This window comes from Diceros bicornis, chromosome 13 (genome assembly GCF_020826845.1).
Source record: "Diceros bicornis minor isolate mBicDic1 chromosome 13, mDicBic1.mat.cur, whole genome shotgun sequence".
Classification (NCBI taxonomy): domain Eukaryota; kingdom Metazoa; phylum Chordata; class Mammalia; order Perissodactyla; family Rhinocerotidae; genus Diceros; species Diceros bicornis.
In genome coordinates, this window is record NC_080752.1 from 16,713,663 (window position 1) to 16,733,789 (window position 20,127).

The 20,127-nt window shown below is 56.0% G+C and overlaps 1 protein-coding gene across 3 annotated transcripts in view; it reads left to right on the top strand.

Annotated features, from left to right (window-relative positions):
- The first annotated feature begins 1,169 nt into the window (after positions 1-1,169).
- ACOT11 (acyl-CoA thioesterase 11) overlaps positions 1,170-20,127 on the top strand; it is a 49,635-nt gene continuing 30,677 nt past the window's right edge. Inside the window, exon 1 of one of the 3 annotated variants that reach the window (XM_058552503.1) lies at positions 1,170-1,450. Coding sequence is in view for 2 of the 3 variants with exons in the window: in XM_058552506.1 (XP_058408489.1) it covers positions 18,233-18,421 (189 nt within the window). In the remaining variant the exon portion in view is untranslated. Of the gene's footprint in view, positions 1,451-6,936; positions 6,985-18,217; positions 18,422-20,127 lie in introns of those variants that run through there. The other 2 variants (XM_058552504.1, XM_058552506.1) reach the window with 2 other exon arrangements.

A 20,127-nucleotide genomic window follows, 5' to 3' on the forward strand; every position in this document is an offset into this window, starting at 1 on the left:
GTCAGTGTGGGAATTCCCCTTCCCTGCAAAGTCCACCTGTCCCATATGTTTCTGGGTGTCCCCGCACGTGTGTCACCTGCACTCGGAAAGCAGTCTCTGTGTCATTTGCTGTGGCTGACACCTGGGGCTCTGCTGAGCCGAGGCTCCTGCGCCAATGCTGCTGGCTGAGCCAGAGGCAGTCTCCTGTTACTGTCCAGGCTGTGCCAAAGCCCCGTGCAGGGGGTGCCCATCGTTCCCCGCCCTGACCTCCCACCCTTAGGGTGCTCTGACAGCATGGCTGAGGCAAAGGGACAAGGGGAAGTGCCCCAGCTTGTTGGCCAGCCAGAGGTCCCCACAGGAGGCTGCTGGCACCCCAGGTGTGGCCAGCTCAGCAGGGTGTCTCTCTTTGTTCAGACTGCCCTTTCCTCTCCAGAGGGGCTGGGGCAGGATGAGTTCAAGTACCAGCTTCCATGAGGTGCCTGGGCTGACTGACCCCCCCAGCCTCCCCATCCTGGTGTGGAATGCACGCCTACTGCCAAACTCCTCCAGCCGTGATACCCTTTCTTTCAGAGACCACCACCATCGTTTGTCAGGTCCCTTCTGAGTTTGCCAGATGAGCCTGTATCCCAAACATGAGCACTGATGGAGAGTTTTCCAGGCGGCTCCTTCAGGCCTATGATCATCTCATCTATCATATATTTCACGTGCTATCATGTTACATAACTTAACCTGTACATACACACAGTGCGGGAGGGGGGGCCTCTCTCTCTCCCTCAGTCTGTTTACGTCTGTCAGCTCTGGTCTAGCTGGAAACTCATACCCCGAATATTAACAACGATTCTCTCCGAGTGAAGAGATCATGGAGTATTCATTCTTTGTTCTTTTCTGACCTGTTCATTGTTATTTTTTTCTATCAATACCCTAAAGGCAAGGACAGTGTGTCCTGTTCAGAACCTCATCCCAGCGCCCAGTTCAGTGTTTGGCACATAGTAGGTGGTCAATAAAGGTGTGAATGAATAGCAAGTATTACTTATTGAGAGGCTGTGAGCGGCTGGTTCCGCAATAACAGGGAGGCGCCTGCCCAGCTCCACGTGGACCCGGCCGGTCCAGCCAGCTGCGTTTCCGCCTCTGCCCGGCGCTGCCTCGCGGGGCAGGGTGTCTGGCACCGGCCCGGGTGCCCTGGCCCTTGTGATCCGCAGGCTCCGCAGCCCCGGCCGCCCCATCCGTGCTGGAGAGGGGAGGGGAGGGGACAGAATCGTCCAGGAACTGGCCGGCCGCTGCCCCTGTGCCTCTGCCCGGCAGCTTCCCGCGCCTCCCTCCAGCCCCCGCAGCCTCCCCCATCAGGCTTCGCTCTGGGGCCTCAGGTGCCCGTTGCTGAGCCTCTCCCCGCGGATCCGCTTCTCCGACGTCCCCAGCAGGCTCCCTGGCCAGACCCTGCAAGCTGTTGGGTCTAGACTGTCCCACCACTTCGGTAAGACTCCGCCGCCCGCGGCCCCTCCCCCATCTCTCTGTCTCCGAAGGGCCGCGTTCCCTGGATCCCCCTGCGGCTGCCTCCTCCCCGGCCCCATCACCCTCCCTAGGCAGACCCGCCTCCACCCGGGACTGGTCTCCAGACAAGCCAGGTGGTGCCCGGCGCACTCTTGCTCAGGCAGGCTGGGGCCTAAAGCACCCCGGGATTTGAGCTGGGATGGGCGGGCCTCTCCCTAGGAGGGGTTGGCTGGCCCTGAGGAGGGCCTAGGGGCACAAGACTCACAGTCAGAGGGTGCAGCCAACGCTGACTCACTTGGATGTGTGGGGGGCGGGGGGCGGGGGGGAGGAGAGCGGGGAAGCACCAGACAGTGTTGTGAGCAACTCCCTGGCATGGGCCCAATCAGGGAAGTCAGGCTGGGCCTAGACCCCCAGCAGTTGGGCCAAGGAGGGTGTTCCGGCCTACACACGAGGAGATGGTGAGAGACGAGGAGGGGGGCCATGTTTGATCTGCTAGGCAGGGTGGAGTTCAGGGCTGGCTGGACAGGTCCAGTACTCTGCTCGTCTATCCTGAATCTGGCCTCCATGACTCCTTGGGGTTCCCTCCTCTCCATCCCCACCAAGCTGTGTCTTCTCTCCCCTGGACCATTGAACCATCTTCTCACTGGTCTCCTGGCCCAGTTCTCCACAAAGGGCTGCGGTTCTGAGGGGCGCCCGGCCTTGAAGCAACGTTGAGGTCACCTCTATTTCCTCTCTTGCTGGTATCACTACCCCACTTCCTTCTTTGCTCCCTTCTGTCCCCGCTGCCATTTATCCCACAGCTTCCTCTATTCTGCCATCCTAAGCCCAAGGGGCCCCCAGAAGGAACTGGGAGTGTTTAGCTTGGAGAGCAGGGGAGGATGAGGACGTTCTTGCATTCATTCGTTCATCTGATCCTTCGTTTACACGTGTATTCACTTCCATTCTCTCACATGGTCCCTTGTTCTTTCCCATTCAGTCGCTCATTCCTTCATTCTCTGGACGCTTACTGAGCATCTACTCTGTCCAAGGCCCTGGGTGTTTGGTAGGAGGCGGGCAGGATGCTCTGATGAATTGACTCCATCCCTGCTACCAGCTGGTTCAAGGTCAAGAAGGAGAAATTAGCACAAATCAGCCAAACTTAAGAGAAAAGCAGTGTGAGAGAGAGAGATAAAGGTTGTGAAGTGTGTATGTTTGTGTGTCTGTGTGTGGGGGGACAGAGGTACAGAGGAGGAGGATGTAATTTCCATTTCAGAGGGCTCAGAAGACGTCCTGGAGGTGGTGCCATTTGAACCCAGCCTTGATGGGGGGTGGGAGGGTGGGGCAGGGTTTGGATGGAGAGTTATTAGAGGGCATCAGGGTGGAGGCAACAGCAAGAACAGAGGAAACCCCAGGTGTGTGAGGGAACAGTAGGAAACTCTGGCCAGCTGTCACAGGCCAGGGGAGCAGCCTTGTTCTGAGTGACCCAAAGCCATGGTCAAGACCCTTTAATTGTATAGGCAGCTTAGATGGAGTGAGCTCCTCAATCTTGGAGGTATGTAAGTGGAGGCTGGGATGGTAGGTGTGTATGTGGGGAGGTGAGAGCCATAGGTTCTGGCCCGTGGAGGGGTTCAGCTGGGACAGCGCTGAAAGTAGGAGTTGGAGGGGATGATGTCCAAGGTCCCCTCCTGCCCAGAGAGTCTGTGGTCCTATCTGGGAAGGCTGAAAGACCCAGCAGAGAGAATTCCTGGGAATTTGGTTATTTATTCACTCATTCCTTCCCTCATTTGCCCCTATACCCATTCATTCATTCCTTCCTTCATTCATTCCTGCATCACTTAGTCACTAAACCCTTGCTCTGGGCCGACCCTGTGCTGAGGACTCAGATGACTCAGACGAGGTCCCAGTCTGACAGAGGAGACAGACCCATCCCTGACAGTGACAACCCAGTATCACTGTGGTGTATACATGGAGATTACTTCATCGTGTTTTGTCTCCGAGTGGGGAGATAGAGCTGGGACACAGACCTGCAGAATTAACACAGACATTAGTCCTCCAGCCAGGAAGTCCCCGTCAGTGGGGACAGATGAAAGATGTAATGTGGAAAAGAAATGTTTGCAGGAGAAAATACCCTGGGTTCACAGGGCTTGAGAGGCAGGCTTTCTGCAGACGTGGGACTCCCCAGAGGCCCACTCGAGGACCAGGCCTTTGGGCTGAGGGCATCACAAGCTCATCCCACACCTATTGGATTTGAGAACATCTTGAGAATTCCTTGGTTAACATAACCTGTGAGCAGGTTATGTCCGGTGGAGTTAAACTTGTGGGCTCTGGACTTAGATCAAGGTTCAAATCCTGGTGCTAACTCTTATCAACTGCATGATTTTGGACAAATGACTCTTTGCCTCTGCTTTTTTCTCTGTAGGAGAATAATAATCATAGTTCCTTCCTCTTAGGGCGAGGCCCAAGGTGGTAATGCACATACAGTGCTGGGCACATGAGAAGAACTGCATTGACAGTGACAGTGATGACGATGATGACAGTGATATCCTGTCAAGAGCTGCCTTTAGAATCTCTGGGCCTCATTCTTCCCGGCTTTAAAATGGGAGGCTGGCCTAGCTCACTGATTCTCAGAGTGTGGTCCCTGGGACCACAGCATCAGCATCACTGGGGATTTTGTTAGAAATGCAAATTCTTGGGCTCTGCTGGAGATGGGGTCTAGCAATCTATATTTTAACAAGCCCTCTGGGTGATGCTGATGCAGGCTGAAGTTTGAGAACCACTGACCTAGCTGTCACTTAAGACCTCTTCCTGATCCGCCTTTCCAGGACTGTGATTCATCTGGGTGTGTTTCCTGTTTCCTGCATTAGGGCCCTGGTCTGGGGGCTGGCGGGGAGGGGCACAGAGGTGAGTAAGATGTGGTCTCAGCCCTCAGGGGGCTCCCAGGTGAGTTGGAAAGGGGAGGCAGATATCCATGGAAATCTTCATTGGAGTGACAGACCAAACAGAACTGCTGAAGAGACACAAGAGTCAGTTCTGTAATAAATAGCAGAGAGGAGAGAGAACTTTGTGGGCTGGAGGGGCCCTTGCAGAAAGATCTAGCCCTCTGTTGCTTGTTCCTGATGGTAATATTGATTCAGCCTTGCTGGAAGTCCTCTCATAAGTCTAACTGAAGCCTCTTTTTTTTATAATTTTATTTATTTATTTTTTCCCCCCAAAGCCCCAGCAGATAGTTGTAGGTCATAGCTGCACATCCTTCTAGTTGCTGTATGTGGGACGCGGCCTCAGCATGGCCGGAGAAGCGGTGCGTCGCGGTGCGTCGGTGCGCGCCCGGGATCCGAACCCTGGCCGCCAGCAGCGGAGCACGCGCCCTTAACCCCTAAGTCACGGGGCTCGCCGTAACTGAAGCCTCTTGTATTTTATGCCTTGTTGTGGGGTGGGGTGGACAGGGCTCTAGACTTGAGGTCAGGAGTGGAGATTCCAAACAACTTCCTCACTGTGTGACTTTGGGTGGCTCACTTTTCATTCCTGAGCCTCAGTGTACCCATCCGTAAAATAGGAGACTAGACTGAGGCCAGTGAGTCTGAGACATTACAGATGTCTGGAGAGAGGGAGGGTTGGGGACCAGAAACTCTTTGGGTTCCCATTCCCTTCATCTGCATTGTAAGGACCCTGAAATTCTCCTGGTCGCCTGCCTGGATCCAGTGAGACTGGGGATCCAGCGAAATGAACTGGCTATTTTCCTGACCAGTCCAGGGAGGTCTCTTGACACCTGTCCTGTTTGTTTCACATGCCTTTTATCACGTCGAGCATATTCTTCATTCTCGGAGGCTTCTTGATGTCTAAGCCCTGTTGCCTGGCATTCGAGGCTTTCCTCAACAGGTTCCCAGCTTTTTTCTGCAAGATGGGGATCCTCACTGCCTATGACTGCATCCTGTTCTGTTCTTGTTAGGCCTGCCACCTCATCCCTCTTCTCAGCCTATCCAAACCCATTCAGTCTTCAGGCCAGCTCTAGCACTACCTCCTCCAGGAAGCCCCCCAGATTGCTCCAACCTTCAGTGCCATCCTTGGACCATCTTGAGTCTTTAAGGTGTGACTTTAATTTCTCATTTGTAGACACTGTACTGCTGACAGACCATAAACTCTTTGAGGGGAAGGCCTGAGCTCACAGGGATGGACATTAGAGTTCTTCAGTTCTAGATCGGGGAGGCCCAGAGAGAGGATGGAACTTGCCCAAAGTCACACAGCACATTAGTGAAAGAACCAGGCCCAGAACCCAGGGGTCTTAGGCCCAAGAGGAGACGTTATTAGGAATGTGGTGAGTGAACTAGAGGCAATGAGGGGCAGAGGAAAGGGCAGAGGCCTCAGAATCAGGCTGACCTCTGTGCCAGCACAGCTCTGCATGCAATAGCTGTGCCACCTGGGGTATGTCACCTGCCCTCACCAAGGGCCCTTCCAATGGGGTTGGAATGAGGCCCAGCATGAGGCCTGGCACACAGTAGGTGCTCAGTTATTGTGAGGTGCTCGTTATTATTCCTGATGCGCTTGTCCGTCCCAACTCCCCTGCCTGGGTCTCCCCCTGCCTTCTTCCCTTAACCACCAAGCACTTTATTTTATTGCCCTGTCTTGAGAAGTCCAGTGTGAGTGTCAAGGCCTTCTCGCTAAGCCTCTTGCAGAAGAGAGAGGGAGAAGGGAAATCCTGGTGATCTCTCAGTCAGTGGTGGCTACAGAGGGGCTGGGGTGGGTGCCCAGGGGGCTGAACCCTGTGGAGCCAATGGGGTGGGATTTGGCAGGTGCTGCTTGTAGAAAAGTTGTGCCGCCTTTTTTAAGGAAGTGTGGGAGTGTGCCCCGTCCTGGCAGCAGCTGCTGGATGCGGTCCTGGCACGGTGAGGCAGGTGGGCAGCGCTCCCAAGGGTGAAGAGTCCTAGCAGGTGGGTCTGCTATTTCTCTGGGATGCTGCCTGCAGCTCCCTGGCCCCCTGCCACCTTCTGGCCTGACCCCTTGTGGACGGATGGAAACCTGGTGCTCCTTTTGCCAGTCTGGCTGGCTGGGGCGGGGAAACTGGAGCCTCCCAGCCCCTGGGAGTGACCCCAGAGCCAAGAGACCCCATGGGGAGGATGTCAGGGGTTGGAAGTGGGGGTGGCTAAGTTTGGTTGTGGCTGGAAGTGAAGTGAGTGTCTGGCGAGGTGCCCAGTGGGCAGGTACTTGGCCCCCTGACGTAGCTGTGGCCCAGCTGGCAGCCTCTCTCCCCCCTCTCCACCAGGCGGGCACAGGAGCCTTCCGTGCAGGGGCTCCAGGAGAAGAGGGGCAGAGGGCAGTTTGAGCAGAGTCGGCCTCGGTGATAACAGCTGGGCTCCGGGGCAGGGGCTCAGGAGGAGGAGTGGAGGTGGGGCAGGCTTCATTTGGAGCCGGATCCTGGCTGTTGCTCAGGTGACCAGCGTCTCTCGGAGGGCATTGCCATCGGTGCGGCCAGCTAGCGAGGCCTCTGCAGCGGCAGCAGCAGCGGCAGCGATGATCCAGAATGTCGGAACTCACCTGCGAAGGGTATGGAGGGTGGGCGGGGGGCGGATGAGACGCAAAGGGGAGGGAGCTGGAGGCTGGGATCCTGAGAGAGGACTGAAGTTTCCTTTTTAAGTGAGAAGTTCTACGTCTTCTCTCTCATTTCCCACGGGCCATCTTCTAGCTCTCTTTGGAAGGAGAATTCGAAGAACCCCGGGGCTGGGTTATTATAAGCAACAATCCCCAAACACGCCCCAGGGACCGTTGGCTCCCCCGAGGGCTGGCTGTGTTGAGTGGAATCATTGTCGGCAAGTTCTTTGCGTCTGGAATTCTATTCTGGGATGTGTGTTTCTCCCCACTGAGTTCTGTGCGTGTTTCTGCCGGACGTCTGAGCTCTGTGGCTCCGTGGTGTTTAACTCTCCGAGTTCAGGGCTGGAAGGCCACGGAGCTGACAGAAGTTACAGGGCTGGGGGTGTGCGAGTGAGTGAGTGAGTGTGATGGGGCGAAGCCGGGGTTGCTCGGGGACAGTAACCTCTTTGGAAGGGCAAGTGCAGGACAGAGCGAGGGCTGTTGGGAAAGTGTCCTGCAAGGTGACCTTGCAGAGAACTTTTCCCTGGAACCTCTTAACAGGGACTCTGGAGCAGAGATTAGATGCCGAGGCAGGGACAGACCCAAGTGCTCAGCGGTGCCTGGCGGGGGCTTTTGATCTGGTGGAGGGAGAAGGGCTCAGGACAGACTGGCAGGGGTTGTGCTGGGTGTAGAGTGGGTGTCCTCTGGGGATGTTTTCGGGAAAAGCCTTTTTAAAAGGGGGCCAAGGCAAGTAAAGAAATCTCTTATCCATCGCCTCCGTCCATCTGCATGGCCTCCACTCGGCTCAGGCCTCAGCCCCTCGCTGGGCCCAGGGCGCCTTCTCCTCCCTGCTGCCCTGCCCCAGGTCCACCCGCCTCCAGGCCCCCTTCGCTGGAGGGATGCTTTTCCAAGGTAAATGCGGCTGTTCCTCACCTGCTCAGAGGGCCGCCTTCAGTGTAACCTTCACATTCCTGAGCTGATGCAACAGGACCTTGCTAATCTGCTCTTGCCCGCCTCACCCTCCTCATTTTACACTGAGCTGCCTGCCACCTGCCGCCTCCGTCCTCTGCTCCGTGCTGTCCTACAGACTCTGCTTTCTGCTAGAGTGACCCCCAGCTGGCCCCGCCCCTGCTAACACCCCCTGGAAAGTTCCCTCCCAGCCCTCAGATCCCAGCTCAGCTGCTGCCTCCACTGGAAAACCTTCCCCGTTTTTTGGGGCATGGCAAGCCTCTGTGTTAGCCCTTCTCACACTGGCTTGGGTGGTGGACTTGCACGTCCGTCTGTCCCACCAGCCATTGAGTTCCCCAAGGCTGCTCTTGGTGTGCCCAGCGCCCCAGGGGTGCCTAATGAATGACTGGGCTGAGGGTGGGATCTGAGCAGAGGACCTCTTGTCCCCGTCCCCTGAGCGCAGGGCAGAGAGCATCTTCCAAGTGGGGCTGTCTGTGTCTTCCCTTGTGCCCTGTCATCTTTAACCCTTCGTGACTCTTTTCCCATTCACCCTCATCACTAATTAGGGAGAAGGTGGTGGGGGAGTGACGTATCATTATCACCCTTTTACAGAGATAACAATAGTGGCAAATCCTTATGTAGTACTGACTGCGCTAGGCACCGTACCAAACGCTTTGCATATAGTAACTCATTCATTTCTCCTTGAGGTCGGGACAGTTATTGTCCCCATATCCCAGATGAGGAAACTGAGGCTCAGCAAGTTTGAGGACTTGCCCAGGATCACATGGGAGGAAGTGGCTGAGCTGGGATTTGAACTCGGGCAGTCTGGCTCCTGAGTTTGAGCCTTTAGGGTACCTGAGGCTCAGCCCTATGAAAGCCCAGAGTGGCACATTCCGACCCACACATCCCAACCCAGACCCCAGCCAACATTCTGCTTCCCCACGCTGCCACTCCCCTACCCTGGGTCTGGGAGTGGAGGTGGGTGTGGGGTGTGTAAATTGGGCCCCCGAGGTGACATGGGTGACACTCTGGCCTTGACTGCCACCTTTGGACCATCACCTGCTTGGCGGATCCCCTTGGCCTCCCATTGTTTCCTCCTGAATTCCCTTAGTTCCCTAGGGATACAGGAGGGTCGGGGACCGTTTTCCTGGCTGTTACCGAAGTTGTTTTTAATGGAAAGTAAGCAAACCAAAAAAACTCACCAAACTCTCTTCACTGGGGACAAAAAAGCCAGGTTAAACTGGGAACAGAAGGAGGCCTCAGATAACCCACAAGCCCCACTTCACAGGGCTTGGGGCCCATGTCGATCTCCTGTGGCACTGCAGACAGTGAGCATTTTGGAGCCAGGTGGTTCTGGCTCTCTCCCAGCACTGGGTACCCAGCATGGGCGGGGGCATGAATGAGTGAGTGAGGAGGTGAGTCTGCTGCCAGGCCGGGGAGGGCGGGGGCTGCAGGAGCGCTGAGTGCCTGTCCCATGGCGCTGGAAAGGTCTCTCTGTCCTGCCTCAGTCCTTGCCTCTCTCAATGGAGACCCTTCTCCTTCCCCGTCCAAGGCATCCTCTGTACCGGGCCCTGAGTCCCGCACCCCTGGGCTGGCGGGGACTTGCTGGGACACTAGTAGGGCAGGGGCCTGGGGGCGTCTGCTCAGCCTGAGTTCTAGCCCAGTCCAGGGCAGCTCCTGGGGGGCCTGGGAACCTTATTTACTCTGGAAATGGTGCTGGGCTGTTTGTCCCAGTTCCTCTGAGAAGCCCTGCACCCGGGTGGTGCTGCCCACAGGGTGGTGGACGACCAGAAGCAGCTGTGAGCGTCCGTGCACGTGTTCACGCACCACAGCCCTGTGTGCTGCTCCTGATCCCAGTGGTGATCCCACTGCTTCCCCTTGAACCTGAGGACGCTGGAGGGGCTCCTCCTCACCCCAGCCCCCACCTCGTTAGGGGTCTCGCCCAGAGTGTGGGGAGGTTTAGGGCACAGCGTTGGCCACCCCTGGATTAGAATCTTGTCTCCACCCCATTGCTCACATGTCACCTCGGGCTAGGTGCTCCCCCTCTCTGGGTGCTCCCTGAGGTCCCCGCCAGCCTTGACATCCTGGTGGACTGCATGTTTGTGAAGGGTTTGTGCCCCGCCTTGAGGTTGGTCCTGACGATAAAAGGGGCCCGGCTCCCTTGAGACCCCGCTGTGTGGTGGAAGAGGGGAGACCCATAGACGTAAAATGACGTGCCTGTCATATAGTAGGAGCGCAAAAACTACTGAATGAATGAATGACTATGGGAGCTCGGTGCGGGGGCTGAAGTGGTCCCAGAAGGCTTCCTGGAGGAAGAGGTGAGACTCAGACATCTAGCTTCAGCCTGTTCAGGATCTACATGCAAACCCCAGTCTCAGCCATGGGCACACCCTTAGTGTTCTTAGTCTGTCTGGAGGACTCTTCTTCATCCTTCAAAACCCGGCTCAGCCATCAGTTCCCCTTTGAGTGCCCGTCCTATCTGCCCCCAGAAATAATGGCATTTCCTCAGGATGTGGTACAGACTTCAGTTGTTCCCTCCGCAGGGATTAGCGTGTGTCAGGGGCTGAGTACACGGTGATGAGCCCAGGCTGCTGTGTGGGGCTGACAGCTCATGGGGGAGACAAGTGAAAAGGTGGTCAGATAAATACACGATGACAATCCGTGCTAAGTGCTGTGAACAGTAATAATAATAAGAGGCAGTGCCATCTAAGGACTACCGTCAGTTTCCTCAGTGGTCAGTGACGGGGTCGGTTGGTCAGATGAGATGGTGGAAGCTAGCTTTTTGTTGAGTACCTACTAAGTGTCAGGCATATTTAAACTTCCCAACAGCTCTGCAAGTTGCTGGAATTCATCTGGCTTTACAGATAAGAAAACCAGGCTCTGCCATTGAGTCCCTTTGAGCTGGTTAGAGAATCCAGTCTTATCTGAGCTCAGGCTGCAGCCGGCAGGGGCTCTGGGGCTGTGGCTCTTCTCCTTGTCCTGGGCCGACCTGGCTGAGCCGAGAACCGACACCTCTGCCTTGTGCGTGCGCTGTCCTGTGGCTCAGGAACAGATGGTGCTGCCGGCTGCTCCTCTGCCAGCTCCCTGGCTGTGGGCCCACGTGCTCCTGTCATTCCCCAGGAGCAGCCTCCTTGCGGGTAGGAGGTGGCATCAGGGCAGTGATGGAAAGGACCAGAGCCCAACACTTTGGGGACACAGGGCTGAGTCAGACTGGACCCGTCCTCAGGTGCCCCAAGGGTGATGGGGAGACAGAAGAGGTACAAACCAATGATAACAACATGGTGTGGCTAGGCTGTGACAGAGGGAAGCCCACAGGAGGCCCCTCACCAGCCTATGAAGAGCAGGGCAGGCTCCCTGGAGGAGGTGATGGGTTAGCTGGGCCTTGGCAGCCTCTCCAGGTTAGGAAGCTGGTCCCGGCGGAGGCACCCGTGTGTGAGATGTGGGAAAGAGCCCATTCCATGAGGAATGGTGAGAGAATTTGACAGTGGCCTCTTGAGGAGTCCTTCGCGGGCCCCTCGTCCCTGTAATTGTGCATCCTGCCTAGGGCTTCTTCATAGTAATCATTTGCCCTCAGCAAATCAGACGTTAGTAGATTAATGTCGGTAGACATTCAGTGTTGGCATCTCTGTTGGAGAGGAAGCCCAGTGAGTTTGAAGAGCTTTGGTGGTGGGAAAAGCAAAGCCCCAGCTCCCCCACTTGTAGCAGAATGCCTCAGGCGCCTCCTCCCGACAGCCTGGGGCTCGGTCCCCCTCTCTGTGCCGGAGGGATAACCGTCTTCACGGGGCTTTGGGGAAGATTGATGATGTTCTGGATACAAAGCTGTTATATAATGTATATAAAGGCCCAGAACATGGTACGTGCTCAAAAAATTATAGTGGGGGGTGGGGGTACAGGGAAGATGCTGGTCAGAGGATACCAACTTTCTGGACTTATTCTGGAGACCTAGTGTACAGCATGGTGACTACAGTTAGTAGTAATGAATTGCATACTTGAAATTTGCTAAGAGAGTAGATCTCAAGTGTTCTCACCCCATCCCCCCAAAGGGTACCTGTAAGGTGATGATGCGTTAACTAGCTTGATTGTGGTAGTCTTTCTACAATGTATACGTGTACCAAAACATCATGTCGTGCAACCTAAATCTGTGCAATTTTTATTTGTCAATCATATTTCAGTAAAGCTGGAACAAAATGATAGTGAGACGCTGGGACTCCAGAGACGTGAGACCTGGTCCCCGTCCTCAAGGTGTTTCTTATCCCTGCACGTGTGCACCCACTTCCAGTCTAGGAAGCGCTTGCACCTGCTTGCCCACGTCTGGTTGTTCAGAAGCCCAGCGAGTCGGCAGGCTGGCTGCAGTGCCTCCGCTGTGGCCCCAAGAGGCCCGTCACTCCAGATGGGCCTCTCCACTCCGCGGCATCCGTCTTATTTGTGACCTCTAGAACAGGCAGTGATCAACCCTGGGGGCGTGTCCTGGCCAGGTGTGCCCCTGCTCCCAGGCCCGGAAACCGGTCAGAGGTCAGGAAGGGGAGTGGCCCTTAGACTTTCCTAAAGCAGCTTCAGGTTTCCAGCACATGCCAGGGCTGAGCAACCAGGTGGGTCTCAATTTCCATTTGGTTCCTTAGGGCGTGGGAAGACCTAGCTCCTCTCCTTCTTCTCGGGGCTACTGCCCCCGTGAGCTGTGGGAGGGACAGATGGGTGGTCTGGAGTCAGAAGACTCCGGCTGGTTCTGGGCTAGTGGCTACCCATTTCCCAGTCTCGGTTTCCTCATCTGTAACATGGGGATGTGGAGATTGTAACGGTCCCTGTCTCTTGAGCCTGCTTTGTGCCAAGCAGGGTAGCACCACACTGGCATTTACACAGAGAAGACAAGTTTTAAGAGATTGAATGGCGTGCCTACAGGCTTGGAGAGCAATGGCGTGTGGGTGGGAAAGGCAGCTGGAGAGAGGAGGGGGCCCAAGGATTAAATGCCTCTGGGGCAAGGGGTGAGGCAAGCACAGCATGGCTTCCCGGCAGCCTTCCACCCCCACTCCACCCTGAAGGCCTCCTGCGACTCTGAGCTTATCTGGTTCCCACCCACTCTTGCTTTTGAAGAAAAAAGAACCTCGGCAGCCTGGCTCAGAGAAGGTGTGTCTTGCTATGCAGACTGGTTCTCAGCCCGGCTGACAGGAGGCTAGGAGGGCCTTCTGGGCCCTGTGGCCGGGCCGCAGTGGGGTGAAGGGGGTGGCTGGGGCCCAGATCACCGCAGCCCAGGTGGCACGGACTGGTTAGAGGCCACCCCCCTTCCAGCTCTTTCTCCATATCAGCTGGAAAGCAGGAGCGGGAGGCAATTGACAGAGGGTCTCCAAAGTGCCAGGCTCTGTCTCAGAAGTCCCGTGGGCTGGGTGACCTGATGTCCCTCCTGGGCTGGCACCCCCCCTGCAGCACCCCTGCCAGGCTCTGGAGTCAGAAGACCCCACGTCCAAGCTCCCCTCTGCCTTTTACTGGCCCCGTGTCCTCTGGTGGATCTTTCCCTGTTCCCTGTCGGAGTTTCCTTTTCCTCATCTATAAAATGAGGACTCCTGCTTCAGAGTGGAGTTGAGAATCAAAGGACCCCGAAGGACTAGGCCTGGCACACAGTAGGTGGACCATGCATGGCAGCCAAAGATTTCCTTTTTTTTTTTTTTTTACTTTTATTTATTTTTTTATTGAGGTAACATTGGTTTATAACATTATATAAATTTCAGGTGTACATCATTATATTTCGATTTCTGTGTAGACTACATCATGTTCATCACCCAAAGACTAATCAATGTATGTTACCATACACATGTGCCCTTTTACTCCTTTGCCCTCCTCCCGTCCCCCCTCACCTCTGGTAACCGCCAATCTAATCTCTCTATCTATGTGTTTGTTGTTGTTGTTGAGCCACAGATTTCTAAAAAGGATCTTCGAGCGTTTTCTTGGGCAGTTCTTGGGCAGTCCCTGTCCTGTAGGCAGCTCTCCAGCTCAGGGGGACCCCTCTCCTACTGGCTCCGTCCCATTAGCTACAGATGAGCTCTAATATCTCCCTGTCTCTAGGTGAACAAACCCCACCCCCCCGCCCCCTTCCAACTCTTCTCTGTTTCTTTGCTTCCCTTTCCCACGAAAATCTCTGGAAGAGGTTTCTGTGGTCCCTGCTTCCACTTCTTACTTCTCATCCTTTGCCTGATCCCATGTGACCGGACTCCGGCTTCTTATGGCTTCTCTCCCCATCTGCCTTGACCGCTCGGCACCCCGGGACCGGCAGGCGCCCCTCCTCCTGGAGATCCACCCCCTCCTGGTGCTCCTCCCACCTTGCCCAGACCTCCTTCTCAGGCTCCTGTGCAGGCTCCTCCTTCCCACCTGGCCTCTAAATAGCTCTGTCTTCCCTCTCTCCTTAGATGAGGTCTGTTCTATTACCGTGGCTGAGTGACAAACTACCCCCAAATTTAGTGGCTTAAAACGAGAATCATTTTATTCTATCATGAGATTTTGTGAGTCTGGAACTTGGGCAGGGCTTGGCTGGGTGACTCTTCTGCTCCACGTGGTGTGGATGGAGGTTACTTGGTACCAGCTGGCGGATGGGCTGGACTAGGGACTCCAAGATGGCTTCACTGGTATCTGGCCCCTTGGCGGGAATGGCTGGAAGGTTGGGCCCAGCTGGGACTGTCATTCTGAGCCTTTTCCATGTGACGGTCTCCGGTAGTCAGACTTCCCACCTGGCAGCCGCCTCCACCACAGCAGGCCTTCCCAGAGGCCTGGGTGCAAGCTGCCAGGCTCCTCGTGACCTGGTCTCAGAAGACACCAGTTGAAATGTCACTCTGGCTGACCCGGATTCAAGGAGAGGGGCTTAGCCGTGACCCGTCACAGGGAGGAGTAGAGAAGAGTTGGCAGCCTCTCTGACTGACTGCAAGGTTGCAGGGTCCTGTGGGTCTTAAAATGTCCCCTGGTGCAGCCTCTTCTCCAGTGAGCTCTAAACTTGGACAGTCACTAAAAATGCTTGAGTCCGCCCCTACTCCTTTCTCCTCGGGTCTCCCCCAGCTCGTAAGCATGTAGTTGGTTACCAGCTTGTAGCCAGCACTGCCATCCACCAGCCATTTGTCCACAGCCTGGGTCCTCCCTGCGCCCTCCTTTTCTCTCTTGCTCAGACGTGGAATCCGTCAGCAAGTTGTGCTGGCCCCACTTCCCGAACGCTCCCTGGGTCCATCATCTCTGTGTCTCCACGTTACTAGCACAGCCCAAGCTCCGTCGTCTCTCCTTGGACTGCAGTGGCTCACTGGGGAGTCGCCCTGCTTCTTCCCACCCTGAAATCCACCCCCACGCAACAGCATGGTGATCTTAAAATGCAGGTCAGATCACCTCCCGTTCCACTTATAGCCTCCAGTTCTTCCCATCACACTGGAGTAAAATCCAAACTCCACTGGGACCTACTAGGGCTTTGGGCGACATGGGCCCTGTCTGTTCCCCTCACTGCATTTACTCCCATGCCCTGACACCGCTCTGGCCACCCTGGGTGCCCTGCTGTTCCTGTGGCAGCCAAGCTCGTCCCCGTCCCTCCTTGGGATCTTCATACGCTCTGTTCCCTGCCTGGAACCCTGCACCCCCAGAGTCTTGCACAGTTGCTCCTTCTTGTCGTTCATTCAGATCTTGATCACCCAACCTAGATTAGCTCCTCCCTGTCCGCCACCTTCTCTATCACCTCTGCCCCTTCTTCCTTCCTTTAGCTCTTTCACTTTCTGAAATCGTCTTGTTCCGTTGTTTATTGTAAGAGAAGAGTCTGTGTCTTATTCAATGCTGGATTCCCAGCACCTTGAAGGAGTGAATGATGTTGATCCCCAGCCGGAACTGGCCTCATTCTAACCTTGTCCACTCCACCTCGTCTTGGTTTTACACCTTAAAAGGACCCTTCGTGTCCTCTGACCCACCCAGCCCTCGGATTTGCAGCCAGAAGCCTGTCACCCAGGCCACATGTAGACTGGCCCCTCATTGTCCCTCCTATGGCATGCTGTCCATCCTTGTCCCCTCTCACAGGGCTGGGCCTCATGCTGCCTGCCATACCCCAGCTGGAGGCTGTCTCCTCCCTGCCACTGAATTGTCCTTGCCCTGAACATGTCCCCACGCGTCCCTACAGCAGAAGCCTTGAGCAGCCACAGGGTGCCCGTCTGGTTATAGAGGGATTGTCACTGTTGAGCTTGCGGATGGATGAAATCATGAGGCCGTTTTTGCATCAACAACCCTTAAACTAGAGCCACCCAGCACGCATACAACTTAAAGCAAAGTGAGGGCCTCAGAAAAACTTAAATGCGGGTGGATACCATGAATCTTGTTTATTTTCATCCACTTGGCCTTAGTTACAGTGTTTCAGGTGGCCACCTATGACCGCATGTGTCTTCATTCAGACCGTTTGATCACATGCTGAACAGAGCAGACAAATGTGGTACTCCCCTGGAGACACCTCCCAGGTTCAATTTAACACGAGTTCACTAAACACTTACAATGTTCTGGGTCTATGCAAATGCAAATTATGCAAATTATGCAAAAGATGTCTATTCCTGCCCCAGTGATGTCTTCCCTTGCACCTGGAATGCCTTGTTCCCAGTGAGCCCGAGCTGGTTTCTAGTGACCGCCACCTTCTATTCCAAGAAGCCATTTCCTTTGTGAGAGGTCTTAAGCCTTTCAGGGCCCGGCAGTTGTCGAGTGTGGTTAGACTGTGTGTGGACATCTGTGGGAGCGCTCCGTGGAGCGCCACAGACTCTGTCCTGTTCAACATCTTGATTCATGGCGGAAGTGAAGCCCTGGTGGTAGACAGATGTTATGTCCCAGGTAGTGACTGTCACAGAACAGGGCTAAAACGGGGCCTGTCTGACCCTGCTGCGGCTGGGAGCTTCTCTGCAGCTTGGCATGGGCTCTGGAAAGGCCGCCTGGCCCATCATGGTGGGCATCTCTTACCCCCAGGGACCTGTGCAGGCCCTTCTGGCAAGGACAATTTCCTGTGTTTGCCTCGCTTTTAACAACATGAAGAGCTGACACTTTTCGAGCACTTTCAACAGGTCAGATCTTGTTCTAAGTACCTTGCACATAGAATCTCATTGCATCCTCTCTATGACATAATTATTCCCATTTTATAGATGTGGAAAGTGAGGTTCAGAGTGGCTTACGTAAATGGCTTAAGGTTAACCAGGGAGACAGAGGCGGGGCTGGGATTCCAACACCGCCTGTGTCTGCTGGGCCTTACGGCCACCTTCCTGCCGGCCCCCTGTGCCTTCCTGTTTGTTCCCTTCTCTCTCTGCCCTGCTCATCATTTCTTCAACAAACCTTTCTCAAGGTGGACTCGAATTCCTCCGAGGCGGTGTGGGGCACATGGTGGGGAAGGGATGAGGACAGGGCTCTTGCACAGAGAGCGTGAGGCCGAGGGCAGCACCGGCACGTGGAGAGTGCCCAGTGGAGAACGGGTGATGCACCTGCTCAGCCCAGCGGCCCCTGCCAGAGACCAGGCCCGGCCCAGCTCTGGGTCTCACCCTTGGCCCTGGAGACTCGAGGCCTTGGAAGCAGCCCCTCGAGGATTGGTGTCCCCTCGCTAGGCCTCGTTCTGAGGCCTGGTCCACTTCACACACAGTGTAAGGGAATGCGTTTCATGGATGGAGTTCTGCTGGCTTGGGAGTGGTTTCTTCAACACTTCGGGGGAGAAAAAGTCGGTGTGCTGTGCGAGGGGAAGCTGGGTGAGGTGGGAAGGAAGACAGCCTGGGCGGGCAGGAGCACTGGGGGGGTCTGGGGCCTCAGGGCGTGCTGGGGACAAGAAGGGAGGTGCTGCCTGAGAATTTTGGGGAAGGGGCCCCACCTGCTGGGGAGGGCAGGACATCATCCTCAGCAGGAGGGGCCTTGAAGGGGCCACCGGGGGGGACCAGCTTCCTGGGGCAGGAAGTCCCTGCTGTGGCCGGGATCCTGCAGCGCTGAGTGCAGCTCAGGCGTGAGGAATGTGTGCGGCAGGCCAGAGGCTGGGAGGGGGCCCTTTCCTGCTGAGAGAGAGAGAGAGAGAAAGAGAGAGAGAGAGGGAGAGAGGGAGAGAGGGAGAGAGTCCTCTCTTCTTGCTCTGTTCTACCAGCCTCCATTCTTTGGCCTCATGGTTTTTCTAGTCTCTCTCTCTTTCCCTTCTTTCTCTCTGTACCCTCTCGCTCCTGCCCACTTCCGTCTTCTCCTTCTCTCTCCCTTGCCCTCCTGGAGGGGATTGGCGAAGCCTGTAGCTGGCGTGCCCAGCTCCAAGGTAAGCGGGGTTGCTGGCAGGATGGCTGGGCCTGGCCGGTGCCTGGCGTCCGTTGCCGTGGTGACCCCCAGGCAGCGTGAGGCAGCAGCCTTGGCTGTCTGGCGGGGAGGGCATGATGAGGAAAGAGGCTGGGCCTGTTCTTCACAATTCCTGAAGGGCCCCCCCCCCCCCGCTGCCAGGAGCTCCAGCATGGGGGTGCTACCTGTGAATGTGGGTTCTGGGCCGGGTGCTATCAGAGGGGCTCCCCTGAGAGGCAAAATAGCGGGGCCAATTGCACTTGGGGTTAGCCTGCCTGCGTTCAGATCCCTCCTGCCTCTTTATGGGGTCTGCGGGAGGTAGGGGGTGGAGGGTGGCAAACAGCCCCAAGGTAGGAGGCCACAGGGAGGCAGCTGTCAGCAGGCGGAGGGGGGGCTCTAAATGGAAGAACTCTGACGGGCAGCCCTGCTCCCCAGTGCAAGGGTCTATGTGAGACGGGAGCGAGCCCCCTGTCTCTGGCAGCGAGCAGGCTCATGCTGGACAGCCACTGGAGGGGGTGTGGTGGCTGAGATTCCTGCTCCTGAGAGGGGCATATCTAGCTGACCTTGAGGCTTCTTCACACTCCTGGGAGCTGAGGGTTTACAAAGCGCAATGTTCAGGCCAGAGAGCCTGCAGTTTCCTCGCTGGGGGCGGCCACCTCACCCCTTCACGGGCTGCTGGGCCTTGAGCATCCAGTGGGGCAAGTGCCTTGACCCTGGACTGCGCTGGGAGGAGGTACGGCTACCATCCCTTTCCGGCAGAGGATGTGAGGGCAGACAGGGAGGGGGGCTTCCCTGTGTGGGTCCCGGCCCAGCATGTGTGGGTGAGGGAGGGCCCATGCCTGGCACAGATGCCTGGGATGCAGCTGTGACCGTCTTGCCTGTCAGACCAGAGGGGCAGTTACAGCAAAGTGGCCCGAGCAGCCTCAGCCTTTGAGTTAGACAGACTTGGTTCAGGCTCCGGGTCTGCCCTTCACTGGCTGTGTGATGGGGGGTGTGAATGTGCAAGTTACTTACCCTCTCTGGGCCTCTGTTTCCCATCTGTAAAATGGGAGTGATAACAACATCCCACTGTTAGGGCTGTGTGAAGATTGAAAGAAAGAACGCGTGGAAGGTGCTTTGCACAGTGCCTGGCACATGTTCAATCCTTAAGCGAGGGAGAGCCATTGTTCTCAGTTTCCCTGCACACCTGCCCTCTCAATTTTATAAATGACGAAGCTGGGGCCAGAGAGATTAAAACACTTGCTCTCGTGGCATCGGTCGTTGGTTCTGGGGCATAGGCCGGGACAGCGCCCAAACAGTGCAGAGAGGTGGGGGGGTGGTTGTCTGCTGAGGGTAATTTGAGCCCCTGGCCCACACAGCCAGTCCTTCACCTGCAGGTTCCCACGCACTCCCACAGGCCCTGCCTCCTCTTGGTGTAACAGCATCTCCTAAGTAACCCCTTTCTCACGTCTGTCTTCCCACCTAGACCCTGGCGCTGTGGGGGCGGGGACCCACTCAGGCTTGTCCACACAGGCCCTACTCAGACTCTGGAGAGGTGCTGGAATAAAAGGAGGGCAGAACCACTGCAATTTACAAAGCACTTTCTCCCTCCTTTGCTCCTCAGGACCACTCTGCAAAGTACTTATTAATCTCACTTTACAGAGGAGGAATCTGGTCCCTGGGGGGTGCTCTGTTGTTGATGAACATGTGAATAACTGGGTGGGGGAGAAGCAAGTTGCCCGAGTGCTCTTCTGAGGTTAGGTCTGGGATTCACGTGCAGCCCACCTGACTCCAGAACCTACCGTCCCACGCTGCCTCCCTTCTCCACGTTTCCATTTCCTGATAGTGGGAAACCAAGGCTGCTGGAGTCCGTGGTGGTTTAGGAAAGACAAGTCCCGGTCCAGCCAACTGCTCCCTCCT